This window comes from Plectropomus leopardus, chromosome 3 (genome assembly GCF_026936395.1).
Source record: "Plectropomus leopardus strain MGB_pleo_1.0 chromosome 3, ASM2693639v1, whole genome shotgun sequence".
Lineage (NCBI taxonomy): Eukaryota > Metazoa > Chordata > Actinopteri > Perciformes > Serranidae > Plectropomus > Plectropomus leopardus.
Genome location: NC_142178.1, coordinates 22562676 through 22583882, shown reverse-complemented (window position 1 = coordinate 22583882; position 21207 = coordinate 22562676). Strand labels below are relative to the sequence as shown.

At 38.8% G+C, this 21207-nt stretch overlaps 1 protein-coding gene across 7 annotated transcripts in view; it reads right to left on the bottom strand.

Moving 5' to 3' along the window:
- Positions 1–21207, bottom strand: part of lrba (LPS-responsive vesicle trafficking, beach and anchor containing) — a 229435-nt gene that overhangs the window by 173669 nt on the left and 34559 nt on the right. For all 7 annotated transcript variants that reach the window (XM_088075889.1, XM_088075891.1, XM_088075892.1 and 4 more), the window contains exons 4-19: positions 19479–19574; positions 17164–17285; positions 16095–16221; positions 15270–15389; positions 13066–13212; positions 11991–12188; positions 9420–9553; positions 8178–8286; positions 7635–7787; positions 7092–7260; positions 6648–6727; positions 5389–5451; positions 4677–4774; positions 4253–4345; positions 2975–3083; positions 2526–2607 (exon numbers count right to left, since the gene is read on the bottom strand). In XM_088075889.1, the coding sequence (XP_087932015.1) occupies positions 2526–2607; positions 2975–3083; positions 4253–4345; positions 4677–4774; positions 5389–5451; positions 6648–6727; positions 7092–7260; positions 7635–7787; positions 8178–8286; positions 9420–9553; positions 11991–12188; positions 13066–13212; positions 15270–15389; positions 16095–16221; positions 17164–17285; positions 19479–19574 (1900 nt within the window). The remainder of the gene's footprint in view (positions 1–2525; positions 2608–2974; positions 3084–4252; positions 4346–4676; positions 4775–5388; positions 5452–6647; positions 6728–7091; positions 7261–7634; positions 7788–8177; positions 8287–9419; positions 9554–11990; positions 12189–13065; positions 13213–15269; positions 15390–16094; positions 16222–17163; positions 17286–19478; positions 19575–21207) is intronic.

Here is a 21207-nt window from a genome sequence, read left to right as displayed (position 1 = left end):
TCCCTATCAAATAAAATAAAAACACAAAAATACTGTTTTGGCCATTTTGTAATAAAATACATCATACTGTAGCAACTTGGTCTTCAACTGGGGGTAAGTGACCCCTAGGGGGTCTTCAAAGTCACTGCAGGACGGCTGCCAAATTATTGTTTGTTAATTTAATTTATCTATTTATTTATTTATCTATTTATTTATTTTATTTAAGGATGATTCTTTTTCCAAAAAAATAAATATGTCTAAAAGAATAGTATTAGCAAAGATAAATTGGCCTAATCATGAAAACAAACATTTAAAGTGCAGAGATGGATGCTGATGCGCCTAGCCATGCTACAACTGCTGTTGATTTAGCAGCTACAGGCACAAACGAAAGGCGACCCGAAAATATTCAGAGAATTATCTAGAGTGCAAGTCATTTTTAAACAATATAGTATGTAATAGGGGTTCCTTGCTCCATTTCTCTTTGTCCTAAGGGGTCCTTGGTCTAAAAAATTCTGAAGATCCCTGCTGCAGCAAGTTGTATTTTTAAGGGTTAGAATTCAAAAGTTTGGATTTGGAAACATCCAGCATTCTGCTTGGGAATAAAACTTGCTTTGCTGGCGCAGAGGGAGAAACGGCACAAATCAACAACTAAATCATGCATTGGTCTCAACATGTGCAAATCATTGTGTCACAAACTATCTGAACTCCCAGCCGTACACACCTGAAAATCTGTGCCTGTTGTAAGAAAAAACAGAACAGAGGAGAATAAAGAAAAAAAAAAGTCCAGGCCATTGATCTTTATCATGCTGTAATGGTTTTGGTATTGTTTCAAACGAGAGAGCCAGAGTCGCAGGCCCTTCTGGAAGGCTTGGCTTGGGTTAAACCAAAGAGACTGACTGTTTAGATGAATTATCTAGACAATGTCAGTGTCCATTTACATTGAGTAGAGAGACGGCGGGGCTTGGATTTCACTTGTCTCTTCAGACCTTGGCGCTAACCGATGCCCCCTTGCCCCTGCAGACGGTTGTGTTGTTTCTACGCCTTAGTCACTCAAATTATGAGTCGCTGAACCTTTACCGCCAGAAAATTACCCCAGCATGTACCGGGAATGAGGATGGAGGGATGGCGTATTCCCTTCTTTTTTCCATTTGCTCTTGGTTCCTTTCCCTTGAGTTAATTTGAGGGAAACGGTACTTCCTCGGTTTGTTTGATTGGCTCTGACGTTACTAAAGACTGCAATCAGGGGGCCATTTTGGGAGTTTGTCGCAGATTAAATCAAGAGAATGCACGGCAAAGGAGAAACAGACCACCGCTCTATGTTCCATAGAATGTGCTCACATGTACAAACCCATACAAGGTTTCTATGATATATACCGCCTGTCTGGGATTGTTGGGTAGGAGAGTTTTTAACACAACAAAGGCTTAAGATAATCAATGTGTGACTACAGCAGGACCTTGTCAGATTAAGGCTGGTTGGAAGTAAACCTTGGTTGTGATTATACCGACTGCTTGGATTTCAAACTGATTAAAGCTGTTTTGCAAGTGTGCACACGAAGGTGTATGTATGCATGGAAGCACCAGTAGAAAAGAGAGAGGGAGATGTTTTCTTTTCTTGGCTGAAATGAATACTTAACATTTCAACATATGCGAAGATTTTGTGAACTGACGTGAAATTGGAGGTGAGTAACAGCCTGAAAATATAAGATGGGAACACTGATCAAAGCCTAGAGTCACCACTGCAGCTTATTACATTGCCGCATATGAAAAATGAGCATGCACTGTCCGCTGGTAATGATGCACTGGTAGGAGGAAAAAAAATGCAAATATATATGCAAGTATATAGTAATACACTACACATACATATGCACAGTATGACTGAATTTATTTATTTATTTATTTTTTCTTCTTCTAAGTCATAAATAATTATCAAACCTACATTTAAATTAAGGTTAGGACCAATAAAATCATTTAAATCAGATTTTTAATCTATATAATTCATAAAATATTAAGATACACTAAGTTTTATGGTAAAACAGCTTTTTAATTAAGTAATAACAAGAATTGCAACATTAAATATTTACACCAGTGTACAACTGCTGCATTAACATTATAAGACTTAAGCAAATGTATTAAAACATCCAACACTAAATTCATTTAAATGCAATGAAATCATTGATTAAATTCATACAAACCCTTTTCACACACTGGATTAATATGTTTCATTACATTTATCTTCCCTTATATGCAAATAAATCCTGACAAAACACGATACCAACTTCCAATAAAACTAGCAGATGTGTGCATATTTGTCACACAAAGTGTTCGCACCATCCTCATGCATGGATAATGCATGACATCTACGGTTCCGTTGTATGAAAATACCCTTTGCCTGCAAAATTTATGTTGTTCATTTGTTTGACTGTATATAGCGATTGCATGTCTCCATGGGGAATATCCCTCTAGTGCAGTATGGAGCAATAGGTATGTAGAGGGTACGCTGCGGGGGATGATTTAGGAGAGTAGTATGGCGCAGAGGAGGCACTTACGTGGGTTGAGAATCTTCACAGTGGAGTCGGGGTCCGGATGCTGTTTATGGATCACTTGAGTACAGATCTGCTCTGTAAGAATCTACCAGGGGACGGAGAGGGGATTCAAGTCATAAATATCCACATCGGTCTTAACAATAACAGAGACACAAACCACACTGTGGATACACAAAGCTGTGTATATGTTTCACAATTGTGTAGTATATGGCTGAATAATTGTCAAATCAAGTTTCTGCAGGTGGTCAGCCATACGATTTATTATTTCAACTGACTCATTAAATTATTATGTTGCATAATAAAGGATAAAAGAAATATAACAGAAAACCCAGGCCAGTTAAAAGAAACAAAATAAATACTGGCATATGGCTGGACAGAGAGGTGATTTCTGCGTGTCATTGTTGTCTATGAAGACAATTTCAGGCCTGTGTGTATGTATGCAGAGGACTGACCTCGAAGAGCACGTTGTAGGTCGTCATGGTGAACTGGCTGGAGTGGAGCATCAGGCGTTCGGTGAGCAGGGAGAAAAGGCCATGACTCAGCATGACCTCAGGTTTCCTCCTGATCAGGAGAAGAGAGGGTCAAAGGTCCGTCAGTAAACACTGGTATTTGCCACACGTAGCAATGCAGCTGCACTTCTAAACTGCAACATTATCTACAAATCTGAGTTGACGTCAGTGCACTAAAATATTGCTCCTGTCATTTTTATATTAAAAGTTTTATCGAATCATATTCAAAATGCCCTGAAATATCATTCATTTTGAAAAATGGCAAGAGCAAAATCAGGAGTTTTTGATGAGTAAAATTATTGCAGTGGTTGAAATCTGCAACTGTATAAATCAGCTGAGCTCCAGCTGACGTCTGAAATGGAGGAAATGAAAAAGAGAATCCCTGCTGACTCAGTAAGAGCAGTTCTTCACAGAAAAGTTTTTGTTGCTTTCATCTCTGATCGTGGCTTGACTCCAATTTCAGTTTTGTAGCTCAGCTATGAAAAGATGTGGACTGTTTGCAGATAGTCTCATCTTGCATCTGGAGGCCTGAAAAACTGTTGCCAAGACTGGCCTCGAGTTGTTTCTGGTACTACTGCATCAACACCGGGTGCACACACTATAATTATGGGTTATTAGTGAAATTTAAGCGATGAACAGCTTGCAATATGACCTGAATTTCAACATGCATTACCACTTAAAACACGAGGATCAGGAGAACTTGCAAAATTATAGTAAGAGCTTTTCATATAGAGCAGTGCTGGATATTTGACTGCTCATTAGACAAAAACACAGCTTACAAGTGACACAAACACATCATAAGGATCTTCAAAATGTCACTAAAGAAAGAGGTGTTAACCCATGATGATTCAAGTTTGCATTTCAGTTTATTTGGACACTATTAGAACTTGTTTTGATATTGATTTTAAAATGTTGCTGCAGAATGAAATTTTTCTGCACACTTTAACATTTTACAATTGCTTTGTCTCTATGAGGAACAATTAGAAATCTGAATTTGCATTTTAAAAACTCCATAATGATTAAACTAGCACAAGAAACTAAATAAAAAGTTTGTAAAATGAAAGCTATAGAATCATGATCAGCATTAGAGCAGACACTACTATAATTACATTACTACTATTAGATGTGTTCTTTAAAAAATATCTAATGCAAACTGATCTACACAGAAATTTTCAAAACAACAATTCTATATAGTAGCAAGAATTTTGCGACTATACTTACTTTGGTGGCAAGTGTTTCAGAAAGTAGCCCATTACTTTGAGTGTCTGCACTCTTATTCCTTCACTTTTAGAGGCCAAAAGCTTGTAAATCACACTGCGAAAAAAAGCAAATTACATATAATCAAATTTCAAAATCTATTTAAAAAAGCAATATTTGAAGTACATAATCAACACTCGACAAGCTTGTAGCACTTCATTAGAGATTTAGCAGTATAGCTTGTGCAAAGTTCATGCCAAAAATTCTTGAAATAGAATTTGATCTGTTTTTTAATTAACCAAAATGAAGTTACAGTGACACAGTGACACATTACTGAAGCTGTGAAATTTTAAATAATCAGCTCCAACTTTGAAGACTTTTACTTAAAGCAAAAACCCACAAGCAAAAAATGAGTACATCTGCAGAGAATATAAACTGTGATCAGTACCGAATCCCGTTGCGCTGGTCGAAGGCCTGGACCATGGGCCCAGGATGTTCAGACATCAGAGCAACCAACAACTGCAGTACATCCATGAGATTGTCATCCTGTGAAGAAAAGGCTTGAGGTTATTGTGGTGTTCAAGAAAAGCTGTGGGGAAAAAAGGGGGATATCTTAAATTGTGAGCAATTCTAAGTCAACAATACATGACAACACAAGATAAAGCTAAATATATGTGCATCATTCATTGCTATTTATTCTTTTGATGCCTAAAGTAGTAGTGACAGTAGCAGCAGAAATATAATAAGGTAAAAAAAAATACAGTAGAAATAACGGGTTACATCAGAAGCATCTGAACTGAAGAATTACAATATATGCTCCACAAAATGAACGGCTGCTTCATGTCAGTGGCTTTTCCACTGCAATGTTGTAATCAAACTTTATTCTTACAAGGTTCACTGCTTTACTGACTGATCTGACTGATTCATTTGTTATGCATCACTCCACTGTAAACAAAAGCACTTCTGTCAGGACGGCTAACTGGCAGACTTGGAAAAATAACAAGGAACAGTTATGCAGCCTTTAGCAACAGGATCTGTTTTCTCTTGCTCTGCGTATTGGACACCGGGAGGACAAAGCACAGCACAGTGGAGTTATGTTGCCATCTGGTGGTGAGGTCTCTGCTGCTCAGTGCTGCAGGAACAGCAGCACACATGCTTACCTCATGCATCGTAAGGAGGTAGTTGAGGATACTCTGTAGCTCATCTTCCTTCACGCCATGATCCTAGAATGAAATCGCACAGATCATTTCACAACTGTTTTGGTAGGGTTCACCGCGTTTTACTGCCCGACCTCAGACATCACACTTAGACCTGTCACATCAACACAAAGCTGTCACACTTTCTTTAGAGGAGGAGGTGTCTCACTCGGAAACTTGGGACAAGCAGTAGATCAAACAAATTATTACATATCCAAATATGAAAATCAAAATCAAGAAAACCTACTTCTATTCACTTAATTACAGCCTACCTGAGAATTTCGAATTTATACAAGTCCATCACCTTTTCACAAGCTTTTGATTAATTTCATTTTTATTTTTTACTTATTTATTTATTAAAATATCACTTTTAAATTTATGCTTTTACTGTGGTTGCTTTATTTTAGTCTGAATTATTTATTATATTCAAACATTCCCTTTAGCATTGATGTTTTCAATACAGTTGTTTGAATTTGAATTTTTATTCATCTATTCGCCTGCTGTATGTTTTATTTGATTGTTTAGAGTTTTGAGAAAATGCCTTATGGTGATTCTACACTTTAAATAAATTGATTGATTGACTGATGACTAGATCCCTCAATATTTATATTGTGACTATTTTGGGATAGGTTTTGCTAAGAAATTTCACAAGCAAGAAAAAGAAGAAACAGTCCCAAGTAATGTGAATATGATGACCAAACCTGGAAGAACAATCTCTTATGTGTGGAGATGGGACATGAAAACTTTAAGTAATACAACAGTAGCACTGCAAACAAAAATCCCTGGCAATATCTGTTCTCATATCATAACATCTCATCAATACACTGTATATCCAGGCTTTTTATTGCTCTATTTAAAGAGTAGGAATGTTCAGATCTATTTTCATCTAAATCCATTTAAATAAAATCTTCCCAGTTTGTAAATATGTTAATGTCTTTTGAGGAATGAAAAAAAATCAAGTATCAACATATATTATAAAGTGCACTGCAAATTATTTAGCAATAGAAATAAGCATAATGCTCTTAAGTATAATGCATATTGTTGGTGCCATCAACAATCAGGCTGCAACTCAACAAGTCAGAGAACCCCAGCAAGAACTAAACATATCTGACTGATAAAACTGATGGAACGGCAGGTAGACATAATTTTGGCATTCAAATGAGTCATTGCAAGTCTATTTTTGTTGGGGATGGGGGGTGTTGGATTTAGCATTGTGAACATACCTTCATTATGAGTTGCTTGACAAACAACAACAGAAAGGCGCGCAAAGAAAGGATCTCCTTCTGGTTGGGCCTTGGACCATCTGAAAACCCAAAAGGCAATCAAAAGCTGTTGAAAACAGCTAATAAATGAGCGACATGATACGAGAGTACAAAGGAAGAAATTCAAAATGTTTAATCATTTTTTCCTTTAAAAGCAAAGTTTTACACCTGATTTATCACTTAGGGGGCCTGAACTGATAAAATGTGGGTGTTGGTGCAGTGTGTGTTTGTGTAAATGCATGTCCACATTTCTGCGTGCATGTGAAATCTGCTTTTACATACATCATCTCTACATATATTTGAAAGAAGTGCCAGGAGAGGAACAGGAAGGCCATACATCAGTAGTGTGCCATTACTGCATAACATTATACTTTACATACAGCATATTTTTGTGTTCATCCTTACCAACGCCTTTGGGCACAACTCCACTGCGGTCCTGCGGGTTGATAACCCAGTAGTAGTATTTCAGCGTGTGCATGACCTGCAGTACAGTGCCCACCCTGCGAATGGTGTTGTAGATGGTCACTGTGCTGATGAACTCTGTTGCCAGGTAGGTGTAGAGTGTCAGTTGCACCTGTAAAAAAAGGAGCACATATGAAAACACACATATTAAAAGTGTGAGTGGAAAAATCCGGTTTTAGAGTGTCCTAGCTTCGGAGCCTCTGAGGGTTGTAGGCAAGCCGTTCTCATTTAAATAGCAGTCAGTGAGTCACAGGTAGAGGGATAACCTTGAACTCTGAGCTGAACCCTGAAACACTGAAAATAAAAAGTAGGGCAAGACTATGCAGAGCAAGAGAGTGTGATTATGGTTGTGCAGGTCTGTGTGAGTGTGCACGTCGGCACAGTAGAAACCTCCATGTGTGCGCTCCATCTACATTTCTCCAACTTTACCCATGTACCTAAATGCATGAGAATAAGCTGCTGTGTATAGGTGTGTGTTCACGTTACCTTGGCAGGGGCATGGATCCAGATGGCGGGGTTGAACAGAATGTGATCACACAGCTGCTTGAGCAGCAAGATGCCATTCTGCAAGTTGCTAAGGTATCTGGAAAAGGCCAGCACAATGTCCAGGACGGGCCGTGTCACATGCACCTTGGAAGACTGGAGCACAGACAGGAAGACAGAAAATGCCACAATAGGAGGTAAAAAAAAAAGGGAGAAATGTCAGTCAGAGGAGTCAAAGATCTGGAGAGCAGAAAGAGGTGAATGAGGTACAACACAGAAAGGGGAGGGAGAGGACACATGCAGAGAAAGACGAGGAGGAGCTCCTCTTCTGCCTAACAAGCACACAAGCCAGCTGTGACCTCCAAATACAGCTGAGGGAAAACAAAGTCTGTCTCATATTAAGTGCTGGTGTTGGTGTTTGTGGCGTTAAGGGAGTCAAGATCAGCCTTATTACAACACTGGGTTCATTACATGCAGTTACCGGTATAGGAGGGTTTCTCTCTCGTGTATTTCTTTGCCAGCTGAGTCAATTTGTTTTTGTCTCACCTTCTCCAAAGTGTAGCCAATGACGAGAAAGCCTTTGCAGGCCAGGACCTGCTCTTGCATAGCCACTGAGTTCTTCAAGAGCTCCATCACAAAGGACAGCAAAGTGCAGCTAAGTGGCCCACAGACAGACACAGACAGACAGACAGTCGGTGACACAGAGAGAGAGCGTCAGTTAGACAGTGATAATAATCTATGTAAGCTGCTGACAAAGCCCTGACTGTGAAGGGCATATCCTACATGAAATGTGATTGAATGAGGGTGTCGTGTCCCCATTGTGTAAGGAGGACAGATTCTAGTGAGCATCACCTTGAGGGCAGCGGATACAACAACGTTGCAAATTCATAAGCAAGATGGCCTCAGAGCTTGGCTACAGCCAAGTTGAAAACATAAAACCTAATTTGCGATTGATTTTAAACACTAATTGTGGGTCCCTTTTTGACAGTGATATCACTTAATATTACATGCAGGCACAAACATTTGTTGACAGATAGTGGTGTTAGCTGAAAAGCCAATGGTAATGGCCTAAAAATAATCGAATAATAGAGTGGTGTACCTCATCTGTGTACCAGCGATTAAGGGACTGATATTGTAAACTTTATTTTGGATCAGGTTGTAATCCAAATAATTATTTACCTGAGCATTCAGCTCCTTGACAGGAATGCAAGGGGAAATATTGAGTCCAATATCACCTTAAAATATAGTAAAAAATGTCTAATACAGAGTCTAATTATCTCACATATAGTATTTTCTTTCCAAAGTACTGTATTCAAAAGGGTTAATCCAGCAATTTCCTGTTGTACAGTCTGTAGACAGCACAGATACTGATTTTTATATTTTTTAAGTTAAAACAAAAGCAGCAGAGTCAGAGACATCCTGATTTCTAGTCTCTATGGGTGAAATTCTAAAAATACTACAGTTTATATATCCCATGATGCAGCATGACAGCGTGTTTTCTTACTCCCCCCCTTAAATTAATACAATTTCCTTGTACATAAAATGAAGATGAGTGAGTCGTCATAGGTTGCAATGGGATAATCAGTTTTGAGCACTGTCAGTAGTAAGTACCACAAAAGAACCAGCCAGTAAGACAGTGCCAGCCTCAATATTTACACTTCTGATACATACTGTCGCCATGGCTCAGTGCAGCAAAATAACAAAATCATGATTTAGTGAGAAAAACTGCATGCTTCATTAGAGTGTGTGTGTGTGTGTGTGTTTGTGTATCTGTGTGTGCGTGCTTACCAGACAGAGGTGTCCAGCTCGTGGCTGGAGGGCTGGCAAAAATCCAGCTGTGCAAACAGAGGGAAAAGGACCTGCACGCCTCCAATAGAGTGTATGCCACTCTGGACTGAGTGAGTCACCACGGCCTTCACATCCTACCGAAACAAACACACAAGTGGCCACATTTAACATGTTACAAGGCCAATATTTGCATAACAGATATTTGTTTTGGTATAATCAGTTATTTATGTGAACTACATTAGCTCCATGTGTTGACATATTTGCAAGTAGCTGCATAGTCACAACAAAACAAGATGTTTTTTATAATCCCACTACAATCTGCTTTTTATTTTAAAAGGCACAAACTGACAAAAGTATTGGGCCAACTACATATTACACCTGCAGGAGCTTTTATGACATCCCATTCTAAATCCATAGGCATTAATGTGGAGTTGGTCCCCGCTTTACAGCTAAAACAGCTTCCACTCTTCTGGTAAGGCTTTCTACGGGATTTTGGAGTGTGTCTGTGGGAATTTTTGCCCATTCATCCAGAGGAGCATTTGTGAGGTCAGACATTGACAAGAGGGCCTGGCTCACAAACTCTGTTCTAGTTCATCCCAAATGTGTTTGATAGGGTTGAGGTCAGGGCTCTGTGCGGGCCAGTCAAATTCTTCTACACCAGTCTCATCCAACCATGGCTTTATGGACCTCGTTTTATGCACTGGGGCGCAGTCATGTTGGAACAGAAAAGGGCCTTCCCCAAACTGTTCCCACTAGTTGGAAACATAGAATTGTCCAAAATGTCTTGGTAAGCTGAAGGATTAAGATTTCCCTTCAGTGGAACTAAGGGGCCGAGGCCAACCCCAGAAAAACAACCCCACAGCATCATCCTTCCTCCACCAAACTTTATATTTGGCAAAGTGCAGTCAGGCAGGTAACTTTCTCCTGGCATTCGCCAAACCCAGACTCATCCATCAGACTGCCAGACAGAGAAGCGTGATTTGTCACTCCACAGAACACATTTCCACTGTTTCAGAGTCCAGTGGCAGCGTGCTTTGCACCACTCCATCTGACGCTTGGCATTGTGCTTGGTGATGTAAGGCCTGCATGCAGCTGCTCAGTCATGGAAACCCATGCCATGAAGCCCCCAGCTCACAATTTTTGTGCTGATGTTAATGCCACAGGAGGTTTGGAACTCTGCAGTTATTGAGTCAGCAGAGCGTTGGCGACACTATGCACCTCAGCACTCGGCGACCGCTCTGTAACTTTACGTGGCCTGCCACTTCGTGGCTGAGTTGTTGTGGTTTCCTAAACATTTCCACTTTGCAATAATACCACTTACAGTAGATCGTGGAATATCTAGGAGGTAAGAAATTTCACAAACTGACTTGCTGCAATAGTGGCATCCTATTACAGTACCACGCCGGTATTCAGTGAGCGCTTTAGAACAACACATTCTTTCACAAATGTTTGTAAAGGCAGACTGCATGGCGATGTGCTTGATTTTATACGCCTGTGGCAATGGGACTGAATGAAACACCTTAATTCAGTGATTCAGAGGTGTAGCCCAATACTTTTGTCCATATAGTGTATATATGTAGCTTGAAGTCCAGTTGGCAGACATGCTAAATGTTTGAGAGTAACTACAGTTTAGTAAAATGTTTCGTTTCATTTGTTGATATAGTGTGACTTAAAACATGCTGAAAATATAGAAGATGAGGCAAAACTGATCAAACTTTTTTTTTTAAATGTTTATTAGCTTCCTGCTCAGCTGAAATCTGTGTTGTTGCAACACCACCATGGCTTGGTTAAACATTTCCCTCTCTATAGGACTGGAATTTCTGAGCATGCATGGCATAGCAAAGTTGGAAATATAGGTCACATATTCATTCATATTTCACACTGTGAGTGTGTGTTTGCGTGCATGTGCGTGTGCATGTATGCGTGTGCGTTGGAGAAAGCATATGTTGTGTGTGGTAGCAAAAGCCTCCCTCACAAAAGAAACAAAGCATTTTCTTTGATGCGAGGGCATGAGAGAGAACTCAATTAGTGTTCGAGGAAAGAGAAACTCAAAGTGAGTGAAGAAACAGTATTGTGTGTGGGTGTGTGCATGTGTGTATTTGTAAGCAGCATAAAAAAACTTCCACACAAAGTTCAACACCTTCTTCTAACAGGAAAAATGCACAGCTCCGTGTATGTAGTTCCAAAGTGAACCTCGGTCCCAGAGAAGGCTAATTCCATAATTAGAGCACCAGTATGGCATTTTTCAGCAGCTGCAGCAGTCTGGCTAGCTCAACACACTCGCACCTCTGCCCTAATGAGGCTATTAAAATGGAAAGATGCCAACTGGGCCGCTTTCATTATTGCAGAGGAGGAAAGAGAGAGTAAAAAGTGGTACATATGGAACAGTGGGAGGGAAGAGGCAGGCGCACAGGTGGTGAATGCATTTTTCACCAACACTGCTTTAATGTCAGCAGGGTGACTTCAGGTTAAATTTAAATAATGACAATTTGAGTAGTATCAACTCTAACTCCCAGGGGAATGGCCATCAGTTGCTACAAAAGCTAAATGTTACACTAAAGGCATAATTACCTGCAGCATGAGAGCGTGGGGTGAGTGGACAAAAATGGAGGCGTTGTCCTTCGGGGAGGACTCAAGGCAGAGCTGGGCATCCGTGGCGCGGGGGTTATAAGCGAAGGCAATACTTGAGGACAGCTTGCCATCGTACAGTAAGGTCTTATGATGCTCCGCAAACAGCAAGTCACTCTCAGCCTTGTACTTGAATGTGCCCTAAAGTGAAGGGAAACATTTAGTGGAGGAGAGCAGAAAACCATCGTGGAACATGAAAGAGAAAATCTAACTAGGATCTGTTTTTTTCCAACAAGTTTTTAAATTACTACATAACATGTTTTATAATTTTTATTTATTTACCCCCCATTTTTTCTTTTGGTTTTTTCCAACCTATTTATTTGTTCATTCCATTTTATTTTGTTTATTTATTTATTTATTTCATGCCTTTATTTATTGGTTTATTTTTCATTTTTACATGACTTGATGTTCATTTGGTTATGTATTTTGGTTTTGTACATTCACATAAACCAATAAAAAGATAATTACAAAAAATAAAATACAAAATAACAAAAAGGGTGACTACGATTACATGTCAAGGCAAGCAAAAGTAATGTGCCAAATAATCATAAAACTCATAAAAGCAATTTTAGTCATATGTTGCAAACTTTTTGGGGTAATTTTTTCAAAGCTTTTCCCTTTATCCATGCTATTTGAGTTGGATGAGAGAAAGAAGGATAGGCATCACTCTATTCACACTGCTTAGCCAGAGAACTGCTCTTACATTTTTGGAAATCTGAGAAGCTCCCCGAGATTGATGTTTTACATGTGTATGTCATACATCAATTATCATATATAACTTATGTAATAAATTACATGCAATTTTATCCTTTTGTGTTACTGCTTATGTTTAATTTTGTTTCTAATCCTTTTGCTGTTTGCATTTGTTGCTGGTGGGTTTATTTTGCTTACTATGCTGTAATTAAAAAAAAAACAAAAAAAAACACTTCAATCATTATAATGCATCATCTGACTAAGTTGTTTTATGTCTTTATTAAATGCTACTATAACAGATTTCTCAAGTTTAATGGCTTCCAACCTGGTAACCCGGTCCCAGCTGATAGATAGCTAGGATCTGAGCAGCGCTGAGAGCTTCTCCAAACAGGTAAACTGCCCCCATCTGTCCACAGAACACACGGTTGGCATCTGCCGTCTCAGACGATCCCAGGAAACACTTGTCAAACGTCTGTAGCAGGACAGATGCATGCACAAGATGTTGGAAGAAGCAAAAAGAGAAGAAAAAAAACAGAAATAGACAATTAAAGATGAAAGGAGGGAAGGTGGAAGCAAGGAAATAAGGAATTAGGACAGGGAGGAAGGATAAATAAAAGAGACCAAAATAGCCAGAAAGAACAGAGGGAAAAGGCATATTCATGTTAACACTAGCTATAATTGGCAACACGCAGCCTCAAACTATAAGCATACTGTGGCTAACATGATAATGTTCCATCTTCCTCTGGTCATGGTAGGGTGAGGCGTAAGAAGAAGTGATGAGGCCACATCTCAATCAAGTTGCTAATTTGCCTCCTGACATACTGACACATCCAGAGGATTAAACTGCACTGTGGAGGCGTTTTCATTCCTTATGAAATTTGATTTAACAATCTCGTAACTCAGCGTGGCAGAAAGCAATCCTGGGGACTGTGACAGAGTTCATATGGTGATGTGTGAGAGGAGCAGGGTGTGTATACAGTATGTAGTCATTTTCTACAATACCATCCATGCTAACAGATGAAAAGAGAGGTTTCAAACCTCAAGACCTCTGAAAGCAAAGACTGAGATTAGATATATCTGTGAGCAAGGTTTGCCATTCACTTTCTGGCAACAGGCTCCTGCAGCAATATCTGGTCCTGAGATTGATATTTGACGGAAAATCTGTTACGTGCACTCACATGGCAAACCCTGACGTAGCAGCAGGTAGATGTGTAAATATAAATTCCTGCCAGTAATATTTGCAAGTACGCACAAAACACACTCATCCTTAGAGAAGGTTTACATAAAGATACAGTCCAACACTGGGAAATTTGTTTATTCACTTCTTCGCCAAGTGTTAGATGAGAGGATCAAAACCACTCTTGTATCTGCATGGTAAATATGAAGCTAAAGTTAGCAGTTAGCTTAGCTTAGTGTAAAGACTGTAAATAGTTGGAAACGGCTAGCCTGGCTCTGTACTAAAGTAATAAAATCAGACTATTAGCACCTTTGAAGATCTCTGAATTAACACATCATATCTCTTTTGTTCACTCAGTTTTTTAAAAAAAGTGTAAAAACTGCAAGTTGTGGTTTTCAGTGTGGGTAAGTGCCTGACTATTTTTTGCCCCATTGCAGTGACGCCCTCTGTTTCAAGTATTTATGTTACTAAACTCTTGTCTATAGCTAAATATTTACAATACAGACGGGAAAGCAGCAGTATTCATTTTTTCATCTAACTTCTAGCTAGAAAAGCAAATGAGACTACTTTCCAAAATATCAAACTATTTCTTTAAAAGGTGCAACGTAAATACCTGGCCACATGCACCAAACTAATAGTAGGTGGCATTTTAAATACTAAGTAATAGCAGGGCAGGAATCTGTAAAATTCAACCAAACTGCTAAAATTCTGAGAGCTGGTCAAAATAACACGGTTATTTTACAATCTAGTGTGGAAATTCTAGTGATAGTGGCAAGAAACAGCCACATCAAAAACATACTGACCCCACTTGGAACGTTTTTTGGCACAGTTTGTGTTGTCATTAGCTGCACTGTCTATGCTTCATGTGTCTCTCAGCATTTTGACAGTCTTACCAGTCAAACAGAAACAATTTTTTTCACTAAGCACACTCTTTCCCCCTCACACAATAGTTGGCTAAAAGAGATCCTAAACCACATCCAGAAGATTCGATTTTCACTCATAGGTAAATCCTTTAACAAAACCTGAAAGCCTTTTAAGGAGTTTCTGAGTATGGCTACCATCTATACCATATCTTGTTTTATATGAATTAATGATGTAAATTTCCTTACTAATTTATTTTTGTTGGGAGGGATTTGGAATTAGGGCGGGTGGGATATGTAGATACGGGAGATTAGGGATTAAGTAAACAGATTTGGTTGGTTTCATGTACTTGATGTTCTTTCCATGTCAGTCAGAGACCAGTTTACTTTGCCATTTCAGATGTGCCCTTGCTCAATGTTCTATTACTGGTGTAAAGTCAATAAAAAGGTTTGAGAAAGAAAGAAAAAATGTTTCAAATTGTTGTTACTTACGTCGCTAGTGTTGACAAACCAGGCAATGTCTCCAAAGGAAGCCAGCTCCCCGTTCACATAGCAGCTTATTTCACTGTTTTTCCAGCGGTTGTAAATGTGAACAAGAGTCACCATGTACCACTGCAACAACAAAAAGATGCAGACTCTCACAATGGAAAACTATCACTGTATATCTGGTTTATCAGTCACAGAACATATCAAGTCAGCTAACTGGCCTACTCTGTTAGCATTCTTCCATCATGTTTCAGTCCCCTCAAGGTACGATCCCATCTACTTAGCTTTCTGGTTTCCTCTTTAGCCTTACAACCAGTGAAATAGGTTACCAATGTTACCACAGCGAAATACGTTATTATGGTTTCTTCCGGACATGAAAGAAGGCATTAAAAATAAAATCTGGGCCCTCGTGAGGTTAATTGAGGGAAGGTGGTGCCTTCATGCCCAGCGGAAAGAGAAGGATGTTTCAAATTGTCCACGAGCAAAGGATCTTTCTGACTGCAATGGTCTTCAGTCTGTGCTATGCCTGGAAGAAACTGGGAATACTGGATAATCCTTCTCTCCAGTCGCCCTCATTCCTCCTCCTCCTAGTTTTGCTTCTCTCCAGAGTCAGGTAAGGTGTGACAGTTCTTTCTTACAGCGTGGTCTAAATTTATTGTGTGTGCTCATGTGTGTTTGTGTGTGTGCATGTGATTGATTATGTGTGCGCTGACGAATGATCTCTATGATCTATTTCCAGGATTTGTCTTTTCATGTGCAAGAATATTCAGTTGGCCTGGGTCACCAAACAAGTGCCTGATTCTGCTTCATCTTTTTTTGTTTCTTTCTTACCTTCTGCGGTTTGAAGTCGTACTTTACACAGTGCTGGAATCCTTTCCCCTTGGATTTTAATGAGGTCACTATCAAGCAGCCACCCACAAAGTGTGCAGAGTAACCCATGCCTTTACTGGTGCGGAAACTGAGAAGAAATGACAGGAAAATACAAACACACAGCTTGAGATTCTGAGTGAGGCTCAACACTTTCACGCCGACTACGTTCAAGGGCAACATGGGTTATAGTGTCCAATATATCATACAAGCACTTTTAAAAGGGTCTTTAAAACAGATAAAGATAGCAAACAATCATTTCTCAACTTCAGGCTCTTCCCATCCTTCCACATGTCTCGATGAGACGGGGCCTCTGCGTGTGATTTAGTGAATTAATCTCTTTTTAAAAGGGCACAAGGCTGAAGAGGAGCTTTTATTACAAATTCTCTCAAGCAGCTCGTTGGCCAACTGGGTTGGTTATCATTTTCACAGAAGCCCAAACACATCACTGCTGTATAAATTAGATTTTTGACAGAAATTAATTATTGGCTGAAAAGAAGATCAACCAACCCTCCACTCCTCAGAGAGGAAGCAAAAGATGAGAAGACAGGAAAGATGGAGGAAGAAACAACTGTTTTTCATCCTCGAGGCTGGAGGCTGCACTTCAGCAGCACATTTTTCAGGTTCAAAATGCATTTAATATACGTTTAGGTTATACTGGCAATATGTAAATATTCATATATTCACATTTTAATTCCATGAGTAGGTATTATACCACCTTTTATGCAATTCCCCTCTCTTTGTGTTATTTACACTATAAATACACTCTATCTCCTTGAGTAATTTCTGTACTTTACAGTATGTTCAAACATAAATAAACATTGAAATGTCAAACAAAGGACAAAGGAACATGGGCGCATAAAAAAAGTATAATTTATACTTTCTTGTTGCACTGTTGTGGGTTGGGAGGAACCAGATTTCATTTTTTTACATGCAAGTACACAAAAAAATGACAATGAACTAAATCTTGAATCTCGAAACCTGAATATTAAAGTTTTGCGTTTATCAGTCAAAGAATAGTATTGTTACCTACCAGTATAAGTAAGGCTTGTCTTTGTCTACATTGATGTTGTTGAGAGGATCCATGCGGAGCCATGTGTGGAATGTAAACCCATTCTGGTATGGCCATTTCGCTATAGGAGGCAGAGCTATGGCCTGTAACATAACAGACGAAAATGGCATAAGTTGTGGCTCCTCTGCAGCTGTGGATAAAGGAACCACTGAGCATTTTGAAATTAACAAAAGGAGAAAAAAAACTGTGGGTTAGTACAATAGGTCAGGCTGAAAGCAGAGAAATTCAGGTTGTGTTTGGACAAAGGAATATCAAGCAAACACCCACCTACCCCCCACCCTTAAGGAAATGTTTGAAAAGTATTGCTCTGAATAATGGTTTTTCTGTGTGTGTAATCATGTGTGTAGCAGGGCAACACAGGAAGGTAAAGGCACAAATGCTCTCATCAAATACGCTGCTAAAAAACACAGATAAGTACTAATAGACGCAAACCCACATGGCAGACCTGTGCACTTCTGCATGTAAAAAGCACCGTCACCATGGCAGTGAAGGGTTATATATAGAAGGTCGCAATCACATGCACAATGTCTGTAGGAGGCCTGACATCAAAGCAACACTGAATGATAAATACATTTAAACAGCTTTCCTGGACAATGCATATTAGATGTAATGAAAAGTTCATTAATATTAATGTTAGGTCCATTTTATACTATAGTCCTTTACTCAGGTAAAAGACATTAAAGGGATAGTTAAAACATTGGAGTGGAGTTGTATGTACAGTGGAGTTGTATGAGGTACCTATCCATAGTCAGTGTATTACCTACAGTAGATGTCTGCTGGCACATCCCCATTTTGGAGAAGCAGACAGAGACTCAGACTCCACTCAGACACTCACGTCAGACTCCAGCCTGCATGTCAGCAGAATGGTACTGTGTGTAATACACTGACAATGGACAAGTACCTCATACAGCCCCACTTCAAAATATCTAAGAGATTATTAGCTGTTTGTCTTAATTACTGCTTAGCATTAATGACTGCTCAATGAGTAGTTGTGATGCAAGTGTGAGAGGATCCTCCTGAATGAACATAGTGTCATGCCACATCATACCCTGCGGCCATAAGAAGACAAAACAGCACACATTTCAAAATATGTGGTTAACATTTTTTTATTACAATATCCTTTATCTTTAAATTTATTTTTGAAATTCTTATATGCAAATTGAAATGAGCATTTATATATTAAAATGAGATATGTCATTTTCTCTTTGGCTCAATAAAAATACTTGAAATATATGGTGAAAAAGGCAGGCATGAGCAAAGAGTGCCATTACAGACTCGATAAAAAGCAAACAAATTCGACAATGTAATTCAAATAAATGAACAATGTTCATATTGTTTTTTTCAGTAGCAGTAATAATCTTGATAATCTCGGACTTTGCTATGTGCAATTTATTGTGTTTTGTTCAATGAGTGTACCAAGAGCATGTTGTCAACCTAACACATGTCACTGTGTGCCGTTCTATGAACAAAACCTAATAAAAAAGGTTGTTTGGTATTTAAATTAACCTATTATGCATCTACAAAAACACAAGAAAATGATGAAGCCTGTGTGTACAGTCTGATTTTTCACCATACAGACGACAAAGGACAATGAGGCAAATGTTTTGAATCAACTAATGTGCAGAGACCGAACCAAAATTCTCACAGCATTATTTGAATAGATTAAAGCTGAATAGCCAACAGCCACAACATGATAGATTCAGTCACTTTAACTGTGAAGACTTGTTGTGTTCACACACACACGGTTTCATCAAAAAGCTCTTAGACTCAGCTCCATTTCTAGATACTTTACAACGTTTCAGAAAGAGCACAATAGCCTTTGAGGCTTGAGAAGAGTTGTAATAGCAGACTGGAAAACAACTCGGAGAATGTGTGAAGCTTATCAATTAGAGCAAAACTGCATGGCTCAGTGAATGGCTGGCTCACAGTAAATACGCTTAGAAAGCACTTACTATGAAAGGATTCAGGAGAGATCATCATGTTAAATCTGAAGTCCTCTCTTCCTCCCTTTCATTAGTCTATGATAGAAATTCTTCATAAGATGAAGGAGAATAGGACTTATTGTAAATTTTGGGAGGTAGTTATGGTGGGGTTCCATATTCTGTTGGCTGACCTTTTTTTAAAATATCTAGCAATGTAATGAAACATTCAAAAGAGCATCCAATCACTAACCTCTAAATTCATGCCAGCAAGCTTATCATCTATGTGCAAATACACTTAGAGGGGATGTCATTTCATTCTGCAGCGATGTGCTTGGCATCATGTAGTATACTCACAGCTGCGTTTTTTCCTGGAAAGCTGAAGAAGGAGTCGGGGCCATTCCTGTGAGCCATGTACTTTAGGACTGACAAAAGCTTCACGGCATGACGAGGCTGAGGACAGAATACAAAAACACACAAAGATCATTTTAGACAACTGATAATGTTGACGTCCAAACAGGCATACACATGCGCATAAAATCATATGAACCCTGTTACACCTACACTGTTTATGCAGCCACAAATGATTAAAAGCAAGTGCAGCTTTGGTTCTAAATTTAACTCTCAGACTCATCAGACTTCACAAAGATTTACTCAGCAGCTCACTCAGAATTCAGTATCTTCATTTTCTTTGAGGCAGCATGACATGAGGAAAATGTGTGATGACGTTTAATAAGATTTTAATCAGAAATAAACACATATTAAAGTGTACTAGTTCTTGATTTGAACTTGCACAGTACCTATGCATGTGCCACATCATCTTCTCTTTATCTAAAATATTGCTAAATGGTGGATGTGCTTTTTTTAGGTAACAGTTCTTCTCTGGCATTTGCACTTTCATTTGCACTCATCTTGTCACAATTTCCTCCAGTAATAAGGCAGCACTAGTCTATTATAGGGTTCCTTCAGCTTAAAGCAAGTGGGATCTAAAGACTTCTTAATGCCACTTGGAATGAAATTTAAGACCAGTTTACAGAAGTCAATACTGAAGGAAAAAGACATGTTCCGATGTCATTACTCAAGGTTAGGGTGGTTTTTATTTTATTTTTTAAAAAATTATTCTAATATAAAGTATGACTTTTTGGTAATATAATGCAGGAGGCATTCTGTAAATTATTTTCCTTATTTCTAAATTACCCATTATTTTAAGCTTTTGCAATGCAACATCATTAAAAAAAGGATTTATAAAAATAACACCTCCAATGTCTATGCATTTTTAAGACTTCTGAAAGATAACTTAAGACGTTTTAATGACAATTAAGGCCTTATTTTTAGATTGATGGATTCAATGCCTTTTAAGACTTTTTCAAGGATCCGCAGGAACCCTGTAATAAACCTTCCTTTTATGATTCCCTCTCAGTCTCAGACAACACCTAACAGTGAGGACTCTGTCTGATTGGCCAGAGAGTTGAAGGAAAACTTTAGTAAAATATCTGGACTCTATTTTACCATGTTTTTGTGTCACAAGTGACTAATGGAGACAACCATGAGTGAGTTTAGTGAATTTAGTTAAGTGGTGAGAGAGACTGCAGCAGCCAGTCGCTGCAAAACAGGCTGCAATGTAATCCTTTTACGTAACTGTGCATTGTCAATTTATGTACGATAAATATGCTTGTTTTGCCACTGACAGGCTCAGTTTGTTATTATACAGTAAGCGTTTGACAATATTACTTATAATATTTATTAAAGTTCAGAAAAATGTTTGATTTCTCTGTGGGGGTTTTTTTCGTAATGTTGTCAGACATTTTTAATGGCAGTCTGAGCCTGTGGCTAAAAACATGATGGACATAAATAGACGGTGCACGACTGCCCGTAGGGATTACGTTGCAGTAAACGGTAATCCTGCAGGAATACTGGAACAATTTCAAAAATTGTTGTTCCCATTAGTTATTTAAACACAAAACATGGGAAAAAAGGGTCCAAGTTGAAAAAGGCAGAAGTTTCCCTATAACAGCATGGTGCGTATCAGACAAAATAGAGCCTACAGAGAGAACATAATTCAGTAAGTTGTTACTATATTTGAAGT